We start from the raw sequence: 14,358 nt of genomic DNA, 5'->3' as shown, positions 1-14,358 counted from the left end.
TAGTGAAAGAAACCAGAGCATGCTCTACTGCAGCCTGGGTGTGTCTACCCAAAGCAAAGCTCAAACCACTCAAGCCTCCGGGAGATGCAAATTACCCCAAACACAGCAGGCGATTATGAGGAAGTAGTGACCAAGGCCACATTTGCACCTGGGGAGCTGGAGCAACTGCAAAACTAGGAAAGGGGGAGGCGGCAAAGAGGGGCTGACACTAGTTGCTGTTGGCTAAGTCCAGATGCTACACACTTTCACTCTGCTCAGTCTTCCTGGATGTATATGCCCTATTTCCAAGAAAAGATTTTTAAAAACCAACATGGATCTTAGTCTTTCCTGCTAGCTGAAATATGAATGGAACTGAGACCCTGAATTTTTAATTTCTAATTTAAATGGTACATGTTTGCTGCACTAAGCTCATCCCTGTGCCTTTCTCCCTACTCTATGCAAGAATTCAGTTGCTTCTCTCAAATTCTTGTGCAGAAATGACTGCCACCATGCCGCCACTTCTAGGATGCTCTGAGGTAAAAAAACCTCATCCTAAGGAAGTAAGCCAAGAGTGAATAACAGCCTGAGGAATTACAGCATTCCAGAGGGAGGATACCTGTTAGCATTCACTCAAAAAATAAAGTGTAAATATGGCCTTTAAATGTCCATGCCATCATTAAATTTCTTGCTTTTATCAAAAAATACTATGGTACGCAATTAGAAGAGAATAAATCAACTCAGTTCATTTCAAGAAAAATTTCTATATCTATCTCTATCTATCTCTAGATAACTATAGATATCTATAGATAGATATAGATATATAAAGAATTCGCACATGACAAAAGAATCGTCACCACTTTTTATGCATTATGCTGGAGGTCAAATAAGAATAAAATCCTACACAGCATCTCCCTGGCCTCCTATGAAGTAGTGCAGCTTTGCACGCCTGACCACTCTTAGTCCAAGTCAGAACTTGAAGGGATCAGTTACCAGCTCCATGAGGTGTTTTATGGAGAGCAGCACTGCCTCGCTGGACGGAGGGTCCATTAACCGACTCAGAAAATGAGCAATTCCACCAAGCCTTAAGATCTGGGGAAGACAAACATAGTTAATCAAACTATACTTAAGAATAAAGTAACATCAGGCTCTCTGTGCTCATCACCTAAACGCAGCATTTTCAAGTTAGTTCTCTTATACAAGTAAGTCCACATTATATTTGTAATTTCATAAAAACACGTTTAAAGGCCTATATGCTTTTTTTTGGCTGGTCCTGGGGCTGGAACCCTGGGCCTGTGTACTGGCCCTTAGCTCCTTTTGCTCAAGGTTAGCACTCTACCACTTGAGCCACAGTGCCACTTCTGGCTTTTTCTGTGATTAATTGGAGATAAGAATTTCACAAACTTTCTTGCCTGGGATGGCTTTGAATGGCAATCCTCAAATTTTGGCCTGCTAAATAGTTAGGATTACAGGTGTGAGCCACAGGCTCCTAACTCCCATATACTTTTTTTTTTTTTTTTGTCGGTCGCGGGGCTTGAACTCTGGGCCTGGGCACTGTCCCTCAGCTCTTCAGCTCAAGGCGAGCGCTCTACCACTTGAGCTACAGCGCCACTTCCTACTTTTTTTTTTTAAACCAACAACTCTACTGGTAATACAAGTAGCTAGTTAAAATCTCAACAAAATTGATTACTGATTGTCTTCAAAATGGGATTAATTATACCAAGACATATACAGATGTTTAAATTAACAGATATTTTTGGTGGTAAGAGGGCTACAGGTTAGAAATAAGAACACCATTCCATGCTGATTTTAAACCTCCCCACCTAATTTACCTTTATTTGCAAACAAAGTTCTTCCAGAGGCGTTCTTAGAATCTCTGGCAGCTGATAGTCATCTAGAAGACTGGCTCTAAGGCCATTATACAGATGATAGCAGTGACCAGGCTGGACTCTTCAAGATGAAAGGACAGAAACAATGAGCACCAAGACCCATGGTGCAGAAACTCAGAAAACAAGTAGCACAGGAAATTAAAGAGCATCTAGTCTCACAAGCCACATGATGATCACATATATTCACTTCATTTCTATGAGATTTAACGAAATAATTCTATTTCCTTCTCTTCCTGTTTGAAAAGGAACATCCCACCTCAATGTCTTCAAAATTACTTTGCTTTTTGTGACCCAGTTTTTCAACTTTTTGTTCAATTAATTTATAATAATTGCACATAACAGAGCACAGTGTGATATTGTAATATATGTAAGTACTGTGTAATGATAACAAACATTTCCATCTGCTCACTTTGTGTGCAAACTCTTAGCTTTCCATAAAATGTGATATATTACCATTGCTTTTTTTTTTTTTTTTGGTCAGCCATGGGGCTTGAACTCTGGGCTTGGGTGCTGTCCCTCAGCTTGTCAGCTCAAGGCGAGTGCTCTACTGCTTGAGCCACAGCCACCACTTCCAGTTTTCTAGTGGTTTATTGGAGATAAGAGTCTCACGGACTTTCCTGCCCGGGCTGGCTTTGAACCGTGATCCTCAGATCTCAGCCTCCTGAGCAGCTAGGATTAAGGCGTGAGCCACCGGCACCCTGCTTACCATTTCTTTATGTCTTAGTTTCCTGACTCCTAAATGAGATAACATGGTCCCTTCACAGCATGTGCTAAGGCTTAAGCAAAGATAATTCACAGTTTCAGGAGACAAGCCAATGCTCAAATACTGTTAGGCAATACATATTTTCAAAGAAGGAATAGTAATGTAAGAAACCAAAAACGCTGGCCCTAATGAACAGGTGAAGCAAGCACTGGTGAAGTAGAAAGCTTGGCAGATAGATTAATGACAAGCCCGGTGGTCCCACACATCTATCATCTTAGTGCTTGGGAGGCTGAGGCCAGAGGACCATGAGGTCAAGAGTTGAAGGAAGCTGGAGTTACAAAGTGAGACTCTTGTCTCAAAAAAAAAAAAAAACCAAAACCTGAAGCCCAATGCAGTAGCTCGCACCTGTGATCCCAGCTAATCAGGTGGTGGAGGAGATGAAAAAGACCACCATTCAAAGTGGTCAGGAAAACAATGAGTGAGCTCCCATCTCAGTCAGTTAGTCAGCTACAAAGGAAACAAATAGAAGGATTCTGATCCAGCCCAGCCAGGGCTAAAACAAACAAGCTGGAAGAATGGCTCAAGGGGTAGACTTGCCTAGCAAGTCCTACTACATTCTAATTTCAGTCCCATAATTTTTTTAAATTCCCATTTAAAAATGTGTGGTAAGCTCACCAAAGTATGAAAAATAATGCTCCCAATAAACAATATCATTAGGTCATAGCGACAGGTTTGCTACTCCCCCCCCCCCCCCCCCCCCCCCCCCGAGGTGTTCTGCAGGCTCTGTGCAGTCCCCACCCTACCTGCCAGCGCGGCCTTTCCTCTGTTTGGCATTTGCTTTACTGACCCACTCGGCAGCCATCGTGCTGATGTTGTTCTGAGTGTCAAAATGTGTTTCTTTAATTTTTCCTCCATCTATCACATACACTACGTCATCAATGGTGATGCTGTTGAGAAAGTAGACAAAAAAAATACTAAATACACATAAAAAGCACTCCTCACTTACAGTGGGCCCACAGTGGGGTTCTAGTACACTGTTACTGATCACAGCATCTGTGCAATTCAGAGGTTTTCCTATACCCCAAAGGGCAGAAGTATGGTGCTCAACAAAAATCTCCTACTAAAGGATCATTTGCCTACAAGCCAAAATGCTTTGTTCTCCTGATGCCTTTTGGTATCTAGCCCTGCAGGACCCAAGGGCCATGGCTTACTGTCAGCTTCCAGAAAATCTTTCAGGGACTACATTGCACCGCATATTGGCACTATCGAGGGAAGGAAACTGTGATTCATAAGTAGCTAGGCACATCACTCCACCCTACTAGCAGACACCCCAGCTTCCACATAAGTTAGGAACGCTCTGGAAAGCATTTAAAAGGGCATATTGACAAAGTGGGCCAAAGCAGTTTAAAAAAAAAAAAAAAAGACAAAAGTTTACTATCATGGCTAGTTAAAAAAAAAGAAAATATTTTTAAGAAATTACGAAGCATCTCATAGAGAAGACTGTCATATTTTAATGAATGGGTAATCATTAATAGTTGATATTTATAACCATTTTTACCTAGTCTCTGCAATATTGGTAGCAATTACTATTTTCCGAACACCAGGAGGAGTTCTTTTAAACACCTGTAGTAAGAATAAATACATCAAAGTCCCCAATTACAATTATTGATTACTTCAGATAATATTCACTTTTAGCATTCTGTGTTTACTTGTTGACATACGTATCTGTTAATTACTAGTTATAAAGTATACATCAATTTCAACATTGCCTTTGGATAAAGCATCTCCCAAGATGACACAGCACAATTTTAACATAAATAACATAAATGAGATTCATACAAACTGATTATGTAGCAAATCTTGACTCGTCTCTCCAATTTACCACCAAAAAGCCAGAAGTAGAGCTAGGGCTCACATGGTAGAGTGCTAGTCTTGCACCAAAAACTCAGGGACAGTGCCCATGCCCTGAGTTCAAGTTTCAAGACTCTCTCTCTCTTTCTATATGGGTTTAGGTCAAAGATACAAGGTCCCCTACAAACATACTCTGTATCTTTTTCAACTGACTGGGTCTTTGTTAGGAACAAGGTGCAGCAAAATAAGTATTACAACGTCTAACTTTTTTTATAGGAACGAAAGTGAAGAAACTGAAAGAGAAGAAATGTGGATTTTCTGATACGTTTTGTCCTTCTTGAAATGCTTGTGCTAATTAGGAAAATCATGTACTGACAGAACCAAATATTTACAATGCATCAGCGATGAAGCAGCAAATACCAGCTGATAATATACTAATTGTGGTAAATCACAATCTCTAACATCAAATTCCAATGTCACAGAAAAAATCTGGATTACACTGTTTTAGTGATAGTCACATATCTTTCTCTTTAATTCAATATCTCTAAGCAATTATTCATGCATTTCCCTAATGCTAACAAAACTAACATGACTTGTGGAGTATTTGCTAGTTAAGTTTTTATACAATCATCCTATAGCCTCACAAGGATTTTCCAAGAAGTATATTTTATATGCCTATTTGAAATATTCATTAAGAAATAAAAGGAAACAAAGAAAAATACAATAAACAATCCTTAAATTTAGGCTCATTTGGGAAAAAAAAAACAAATCTAATACATACCTGTGTCTGGTTTACCGTTGGCATTAGTGAATGTAGAGGGATAATAATAAACTTATCTGAAAATTAAAAACAACGTTTAAGATATAGATGAGAAAAGTTCCCTAACCAGGTATGGACAATAAATACACTCGCTAAACTCCCTAGTCATTCATTTGCATTTCTATACCCAATCAGAACAACAACTTAAAATTGTTTTGGTTTTCTAAAAAAAAACAAGTTTTGTTTTACAAATTCCTCCAAATTCTTAAGGAGTGCTCAAGTAACAGGCCATCTTTTAAGATCACATCAGCAGAATCACTTACTCTATCCTCATTATTAAACTACTACAGGGTAAAAAACATGAAAAAAATCACAAAGGCCAACAAGGCTCAATTTTACTAGGCAAGTTTTCAAAGGTAAGAGGTACACTGTAATATGGTAGCTTCACACTGCTAAGTAAACACTCTAGAACCTACCTCCCATGTTCATTTAGGACTCAGAGCTCACAGAAGACCCCTCCTCCAGAAAAGCCATAGCTGGGCTTAGCCCACCCAATTCCTATACTGAGGCAGCCGCAGAAGTAACACTTCATCATTTTAAATGATGGGAGCAGGAAGAGGAGCAGCATGTACTACATATGGTTCAGTTACTGCTCACCAAGGTTGCAGTACAAGACCTTCACACGTACCTGACTTAAACATCACCTGGGACATCAGGAGATCATGTAGACTGCTGATGTTGTCCCAGCCAGGCAGGAAGACTAGAATCGCTCCATCCTGCGTGGGAGGAAATAACTATCACCAAGGACAATACTCATGGAGGGACACACCAGCTCAGAGAACCATATAGAGGGCCAGGCCAACTCAGAGGATGACATAAGAGGGTCACAACGGCTCTGAAGATCACGTAATGAAGGGCCATAACAGCTCAGAGGCCCATATAACCGAGGGTCACAACAGCTCAGATGGCCACATAATAGACACCAGACTCATGAAGGGGCACTCCAACTCTGCTAATTTTGGGTATCACCTAAGAGAGTACAGAGCACTTTAAAAAAGGTAAGGTTTTAGCACAGAGATTCCATCTGTTTAGTCTTTTTTTTGTTAATATATAAAATGCCTAAATAACAATAATATCGTGAGGCTACTTCAGTATTAAAACAAAAACCATTCTTTCACAATCTATTCCTGTTTTGTTTTTTTTTTAAGTGGCCATGCCAGAAAGTGATCAGGCAGACTTTAAGAAAGATGGGCCAGCTCAGGCTCAAGCCCACCGCTTTTTTTAATGTGTTTTTTAAAAAAGGTTTAAAAAACATTTTTTCCACAACTTTAATACAGTAATAAAAGTAAAATTGCGTTATCTAAAGAAAGCAAAGCAACAACCCACCTCTTCTTTCAAAACAATGTGTCGAATCAGAGCAGCAATCAAATTCAGATCAACTTTATCATCATCCATCATTTCCAAAGCACTGATAGTACTTGGAGAATACCTGCCAAGTTAATCAGAAAACCAGCAAATACTCTGTAATTTTGCTTAAGTCTCTATGAGAGTTTAAACCAAGAAATAGAATCTACAGAGGGAAGGATTACAGGGATAATGTGGTGTATTAGGGTGAAATCAGATGCACAACACTATTGAGAACATTCAGAACTGGGAAGGCAACAGTGTCTATTTCAACCATGGTTTTCTCACCTGGAATGTGGCCTTACCTTCCTCTCAGTTCTCGTATATAGTCTGGCCAGCGCTCCTTATAGATTGCTTCCTTTTCTTCTTTTTCTCTTCTATTTACATGGCCTTGCAGGAAACCCCTCTTAAACTGGGATCTGTGCTCTTTCTGTTCTGGCACATATCTAAAATAAAGCAAAAGAAAAAAAACCTGAGAAAGTACTTTGCTCGAAATTGCTTCCTCCACTCCTGAGTGCAGTGATTAGAGCCACAGCACGTGCCAGCCTGTCCAGCAAGGTTCTTAAAAAATGTTCACCTTAAGAATTTTGAAGAAAAGATTATAAAGAATACTTTTACTATACTTTCCAGTGAATGGTAGTTAAAATAACTTATTTCTAAGTTTCTGTTAGTACATAAAACTTGACATTTCAGATAATTTCTCTACTGAAATATATGATAATTTTTAGAACATCTTTGGCAGCAAAAATTTAAAAAATAGTAATTTTCATCTTTAGGCTCAAAAGCAAAAGTATTAATTTAGGTCCAAAGTGATAGTTAATGCCTGCCTACTAGAAAGACTCACACTTTACAAACAGGAGTTGTCCAAACCTGCATTTTAATGCAGATGAGAATCTCTGAGGCAGCATTTCTCGCTCGCTTTTGATTGCTTACTAGCAATACAGGAGATGCAGTGCTACTGCAGACCTAGAGACATAGGCTGAAGCACCATCCTTCTGCTCACAGGTCCATCCATCAGAGCAAATGGAGATCACAATCAGCACCCTAATCTCAGGCATGGTGGGCCTAGTGCGTACTCCCTCACTCCACAACCCTCCCTGACTGCTATAAGAACCCTTCCCTTCCACAGTGAGGTCTGCGAAGCTGGGGCAGGGGAGACAGAGGTGGGCAGAGGAGAGGCAAAGGAAAAGGAAGCTGCTTGAACCGTGAAGCCCCTCAACATCTGGGAGACTGGGCAGGAAACAGGCAGAGAATGGGCAGTGGGGGTGGAGCATGAGCTTTGGAGCCAGATAGATGTCCCAAGCTATACCAGTGGCTGGCTGTGCGACCCACATGAATATTCAACTTCTAGCCTTTGGTGATTGAGTGATTAATGCTCTTCTAGCAATAACAAGCAGCAGCAACAGTGCCTGATACACAGAAGACATCACAAAGTGTCAGTCCCTCTTACTCATTCCCCTAGCACTAAGGTACCAAGCTCAGGAGTAAGAGATAGAGAGGAGAGAGAGGGAGAGAGAGAGTGAGAGAGAGCAAGCGAGCAAGAGAGCTCACACATCACCATACACCAGAAGTAACCTCCATCACCTCAGCCCTAGGCACACCTGCCAGACCATCCTGCCCAAAACCCCTCTGCCCATTCTCTGCCCATTCTCCAGACCATCCTGCCCTACACTCCCGCCTTCTGCCCATTCTCCAGACCATCCTGTACTATACTCCTGCCCTCTGCCCATTCTCCAGACCATCCTGCCTTATACTCCCGCCCTCTGCCTATTCTTTGCCTGTTCTCTGCCCGGTCTCCCAGATACCGAGAAGCTTCACGGTTCAAGCAGCTTCCTTTCCCTTTGCCTCTCCTCTGCCCCACTGTCTTCCTCGCCCTAGCTTCTCAGACCTCACAGTGGAAGGGAAGGGTTGTTATAGCAGTCAGGCAGGGTGGTAGAGTGGGGGAGTGCACGCTAGGCCCACCGTGCCTGAGTACTTCTCTCACCACTGTGCCTGTCACTACGCGGCTCACTGTCCCTGGAATGACAGGTTCACAACACTGTACCCTTCACTGCACGGCTCAACTGTCCCTAGGATGACAGGCTCACACCATTGTGCCTGTCACTGCACAGCTCATTCTCCCTGGGATGACAGGCTCACACCACTGTACCTGTCACTCCATGGCTCATTTTCCCTGGGATGACAGGCTCACATCACTGTACCTGTCACTAGATGGCTCATTGTCCCAGGGATGACAGGCTCGGCCACTGGCTGAGATGAAGTTTTGTAAACTTGGAAGATGAGCACTTCTTGGTTGGCCTCAAATCCTAACTCACTAACCTCATCACCATCTCCCAATTAACTATGAATTAGAGGACTGAGCCACCCTACTCAGCAGAATTCATCTTAAAGCCACAGCACTAAGGAGCTGTGAAACAGAACCAAGGTCACAGGAAAAACATAAAACAGTGAAAATGGAGAAAAGAATGAAAATTCTAGGGTGGGCAATGAAAGCCAACAAGAGAGAATGAAGATGAGGCAGGACAGCCAAACGAGAAGTATGAGCACCCAAGACAGATCCCAAACTTTCCTATTCAAGTATCCTTAAAAAAAAAAAAACTCTCTTCTGCCAGGCATGGTTGTTTACACTTATAATCCTAGCTACTCGAGAGACAGAAAGAGGAGAAATAAGGTTTGAAGATGGCCTGGGTAAGAAGCTGGAAATAGCCGTGTACCCTGAAATCTTAGCTACTCGGCAGGTAGAGGTAGAGGGATGTTGGGTCTTAGGCTAGCTTGGACTCAAGCACAAAACCCTATGTGAAAAACAGAAAGACTGGAACTGTGGCTATTAAGGTCCTAAGTTTAATCTCAAACATTCATCCAAAACAAACTAGCAAACAAACAACAAAAACCTGATTCTTGGTTACTCATACAACTTTGTAAAGCAGTTAAAATATAGAGTATAAGTGAAGAAATGGAATTTTGAAACTGGAGGTAACTTTAACACAAAGCCAATACATAGAAAAATAATGAAGGAAAAGATTAACACTCAGGTTGGGACTTTCTGACGAGAAAGGTGACATGCCATTACTTCCTCATTTCTTTAATTTCCCAATCTTTTTACCTTATTTTTTCAATGATATCCTCCAGAAGGTATTCCACAACCGGGAAAGTGAAACCAGGAATGTGTATCATTGGACAGTTTCCTATGGTGATAAAGAAGAAATCATTGCAGTTACCTCTGGTGACAAAGGAGAAATCAACACACCATCAACAGCATAATGAACAGCAGCATTATCTCTACTGTTCCTTATCTAGTGCAATACAAATCAGCAGCCTTGCCTAACTTAGGATTTTGCTTCTGAACCATACATACATCTCATAGTTTTACACAGCACAGAACGTCAAAGAATGCAGCCACTTTAAGTTAAACTCAGAAAACCATCACAAGTCTCCTTCTTTCCTTCTGCTGCCATGACAATGCACACCTGAATCAAGCGTGTCATTCGTGCATAGCCCACAGGGGAAAACGGGTCAAAACAAGACCCAAACAAATCTTAAATTACTACTACTTTAAAGTAACTAAATATGGCTGTCTCAGCATCTTTTATTTAAACTTTAACTTTACCTTAAACTTTTTTAAGCAGCACACAACACAAACACAATACAGCATTGGGTCAAAATGCCTGAGCTACTACCACAACTTTGCCTCTGCATAAATATGATGATCTGTATAAAACTGATCTGGTATAAATCTCCATGCTAGTTCTGGAGGGCTCATTAAAAAGGATGGGACACCTGCCTCAACTCATCTCATAATCTCTAAGGATTAACTGAGACACTTTTGAAAAGCCAAAAATCAGATCATTAACATAGGTGTATTCTATGTTAATACTTTCCTTCCTCTTTCCCCACTTATATCACTGAAACTAGAACCACGAAGACAGGAATCATCTCTCCTCCTGGGTAAGTCACCAGGCTGCTTTCTCATGGTGACAGGTAAGGAGAAGACTTCCCTGGCCAGGCATTCCAAGAACGAATGCAGACAGTGGCAAACACCCTTCCCCAGCACAGTTGGCAGTTTCCTACCTGATCACCAGCAGTACTGGCAGCACACTGCCAGCCTTGCTTGTGACCACAGTACAAAAAACCACAGGGAATCTCAGGGGTTCATCCAAGGTCACTCTGACTTCTGTGGCACCACTTCACTACCTCATGGCTTCACCAAGAATAACCTCACTCCCCTATCTACTGTGAGACAAAGGTGAAGCCATTAAAAAACCCAGTTCTCTAACCCTGGAAACTAGTGGGCAAGGTACTGTTGAAGTAAAATCAACTACTAATCACTTCTTTGGACTCACCTACGCTGAGTATCCTATCAGTTTTCCAGAAAGTTTTCTTTTGCTTTTTCTGAGTAGTACCATGCTTTGTTTTTGTTTTTGTCGATCATGGGGCCTGACCTCTGGGCCTGGGCACTGTCCCTCAGCTCTTCAGATCAAGGCTAGTGCTCTACCACTAGAGCCACAGCACCCCTTCCAGCCTTTTCTGTTTATGTGGTGCTGAGGAATCGAACCCAGGGCCTCATGCATGCGAGGCAAGCACTCTACCACTGAGCCCCGCTTCCCAGTCCCTATAGTGCAGTTTTTACTTACCAAAATATTCTGAGAACTTCTCAGCATTCAATGTTGCACTCATCAAAATGACTTTTAGGTCAGATCGGTAATTAAGAACGTCTTTAACAACAGTCATTAAAACGTCTGACTGCAGATTTCTTTCATGAATTTCATCAAGTACAATATGACTAACACTGGACAAAAGCCTGAAAGAGAAGTGTGAAGTTTTTAAGCCAGAATATAAACCTGAAACTAGCAGGATTCTGTTTAATAATGGCATCGCATCTCTGGATAGTGTGGGAATTCTTCAGTTGAAACATACTCACGAGTCTGACTGGAGCCACTGCAGGATGATTCCTGTGGTACAATACAAGATGGAACCCTGCTTTCTCGGCAACCGACTGTGAATGAAAGATAGGTTTTTAGTTTTCTTTCCTAATAATTTACTGAAGAACCTTCACACTTTCTTTTTAAGTTGCAACACCATCCACCTACAGAATGGAGTGATGGGATGTTTCTTTATATACTGCATTCATTCCATCACGACACAAGGACAATGGTTTCTTCTGGAAGGTACAACCAAGAACATTCAGAGAAAACATAACACTACTTCTAAGCTCTAACCTTCTGGTTTGGTGACTGCGAAGTCTGCTAGTTTAAGTAAGAAGGATCTTGAGCTCAAGAACTAAGGAATTATACAAGAGACCTCACAAGTTGCAAGAATCTTTTTGTTCTCAGAACACTGACTGTTTCTGTACTGTACTCTCTTAGAACTGCCTTCCCTATGACCCAGAAATTTCCTCCTCCTACATGAATGTCATAACCCAGTGTGGCTAGCTCTTTAACACATGATTTTGAGGGACCATGTCACAAAAGAATTTAGACAGTGTCATTAAAACACACAAAACAATAATATTGTTGGGCACTGATGGTTCATGCTTATAATCCTAGCTACTCAGTAGGCTTAAAAATCTGAGGATGGCAGTTCAAATCCAGCCTTTGCAGGAAAGCCTGTGAGACTCTCATCTCCAAATAACTATCAAAAAAATCCAGAAGTGGGCTGTGACTCAAGAGGTGGAGCTCTAGTCTTGAGTACAAAAGCTCAAGGACAACATCTAGTCCCTGAAATCAACCCCAGGACCAGCACAAACACAGAAAAAAAAAGGTAGTATTTACTGAAGAAGTACAAATACGTTTGGGAATGTTATTTCTGGATGGAGGGAGAAAGACAACAAAACCAATCAGGGTGGTAACAAGAAATCCTGAACACCACCTTCTATAAGAGGAAACCTTGGGGTGAGAAGGTGGCTCAGTGGTAGAGCGCTTGCCTTACATGCATGAGGCCCTGAGTTTGATTCCTCAGCACCACATAAACAAAAAAGAAAAGGCCGGAAGTGGCGCTGTGGCTCGAGTGGTAGAGCTCTAGCCTTGAGCTGAAATGCTGAGGGACAGTGCCCAGGCCCAGAGTTCAGGCCCCATGACCAGACCCCCGCCCCCCAAAAAAGAGGAAACCTTTCTAGTCATCAAAAGGGCAAAGCTTATGGTATGCATTTGTGGAAGCAAGTTCTCTCCCTACAGTACAGCTTTTGTAAGGGTTAACTGTAGATCAACAATCAAAGTGAGAACAGGTGGTGTTCCTGTGCAGAAACTATAGACTGTGCAGTCTACAGGAGCTGGTGTTCTTTACCTCTGGAGACGAATCTGGTATCCAGTGCTATTACCATTGCCACAGGACTCTGCCCTCTCAGCAGCCACTCGCTCTGCAACCTGAAATTCCAGTGAAACATGAATATAAACTTGTTTAGGCCAAATATTCTGAGTATTCATGAAAATCCTGAATTGCTGAAATGCAAGTTCTGATTTTCAGAGTTTAAAAAGAGATACTTATTAAAATCTAAGATATCTCAAACTGTGTGAATTTTCTTCTTTCATTTTTTTCCCTCCTGGAAATACTGTCAATTGAACCCAGAGCCTCACATTAGCTACCACTGGAACCAGCCCTAGCCCTTTAGATCACATTCTGCTCTGGAGACAGGCTCTACCTAACTCTGCGTGGGCTGACATACTCTCCTGAAACCTGGAAGGACAAGTATGTACCATTATACTCCACCTCATCATAAAAATTATCACAACAATCTATGTAGCATTTTTTCACTATCAATACATGATTGACACACACATACCACCAATGAAAATATTTATGTAGCTATATAGTTGCTTATTGACAATTTTCACATTTCTGTGGTCTTGTGTGTTTTATAGGTACATGACTCCCCCAAACAATGCTTAGATTGTTAGTTTACTTAATGTACACTGTGCATATGCATACTGTCTATTGCCATAATCAGTAATGGAGTTCCTAGCCACAAATTCTATACTCAATTACTAGAATAAAATAACTAGCCAGGTGGCTTAGGTCTATACTCCTAGCTACTCAGGGGGCTGAGATCTGAGGATCACAGTTTGAAGCCAGCCTGGACAATAAAGTCTGTGAGACTCTTATCTCCAATAAACTACTGAGAAAAAGCTGGAAGTGGCACTGTGGTTTAAGTGGTAGAGTGCTAGCCTTGGGCACAAAGCTCAGGGAGAGTGCCCAGGTCCTGAGTTCAAGCCCCAGGACCAGCAAAAAATAAAAATAAGAACAACCAAAAATCTTCATAATTTATATGCACATGGAATTATGAAAGACTTATAAATTCACTGAGTATCCTAAAAAAACCTCAAACATTTTTACAGTATAAAACTTACAATTAAACTAGAAGACTTTAAAGTATCAAAAAGGCCATCAAAAGGTTATTTGTGTAACATGTACTTATAACTTATGCCTTTCTTTTGAAATTTTGGATTAACACTGATCAGCGATGCTGATCATTTTAAATAAACAATGGTCTAGTTTTTGTTATAATAGACTTCTGAAATCAAGATCTAGTGGCTCACACCTGTAATCCCAGCTGTTTAGGAGGCTGAGATATGGAAGACTGAAGTTCAGAGCTAGTTAGTATAGAAGTCCTGAGACTTCATTTCCAATTAACCAACAGAAGGTATGCCAGCTGTGAGCAAGCAAGTCAAGTGAGTGTAAAAATTGGAGTTCAAGCCCTGGTGTTAGAGGGGAAAAAAAAAAAAAGCAATCTTATTGCACAGTTGGAGTTTTTTTTAAATTATTGCTGGGGATAAAAATGTACC

At 41.2% G+C, this 14,358-nt stretch overlaps 1 protein-coding gene across 2 annotated transcripts in view; it reads right to left on the bottom strand.

Moving 5' to 3' along the window:
* LOC138812154 (ATP-dependent DNA/RNA helicase DHX36) overlaps nucleotides 1-14,358 on the bottom strand; it is a 35,388-nt gene that overhangs the window by 11,047 nt on the left and 9,983 nt on the right. For both annotated transcript variants that reach the window (XR_011367555.1, XM_070000083.1), the window contains exons 6-17: nucleotides 12,863-12,942; nucleotides 11,502-11,576; nucleotides 11,215-11,381; nucleotides 9,687-9,768; nucleotides 6,889-7,029; nucleotides 6,566-6,668; nucleotides 5,868-5,955; nucleotides 5,201-5,256; nucleotides 4,127-4,191; nucleotides 3,372-3,515; nucleotides 1,809-1,926; nucleotides 970-1,068 (exon numbers count right to left, since the gene is read on the bottom strand). Coding sequence is in view for 1 of the 2 variants with exons in the window: in XM_070000083.1 (XP_069856184.1) it covers nucleotides 970-1,068; nucleotides 1,809-1,926; nucleotides 3,372-3,515; nucleotides 4,127-4,191; nucleotides 5,201-5,256; nucleotides 5,868-5,955; nucleotides 6,566-6,668; nucleotides 6,889-7,029; nucleotides 9,687-9,768; nucleotides 11,215-11,381; nucleotides 11,502-11,576; nucleotides 12,863-12,942 (1,218 nt within the window). In the remaining variant the exon portion in view is untranslated. The remainder of the gene's footprint in view (nucleotides 1-969; nucleotides 1,069-1,808; nucleotides 1,927-3,371; nucleotides 3,516-4,126; nucleotides 4,192-5,200; nucleotides 5,257-5,867; nucleotides 5,956-6,565; nucleotides 6,669-6,888; nucleotides 7,030-9,686; nucleotides 9,769-11,214; nucleotides 11,382-11,501; nucleotides 11,577-12,862; nucleotides 12,943-14,358) is intronic.

The sequence above is a fragment of the Dipodomys merriami genome, unplaced genomic scaffold (assembly GCF_024711535.1).
Source record: "Dipodomys merriami isolate MVZ:Mamm:240054 unplaced genomic scaffold, mDipMer1.0.p SCAF_56, whole genome shotgun sequence".
NCBI classification, from domain to species: Eukaryota; Metazoa; Chordata; class Mammalia; order Rodentia; family Heteromyidae; genus Dipodomys; species Dipodomys merriami.
Note: the sequence above shows the minus strand (reverse complement) of the source record. Positions and strands in the feature narration are given on the sequence as shown.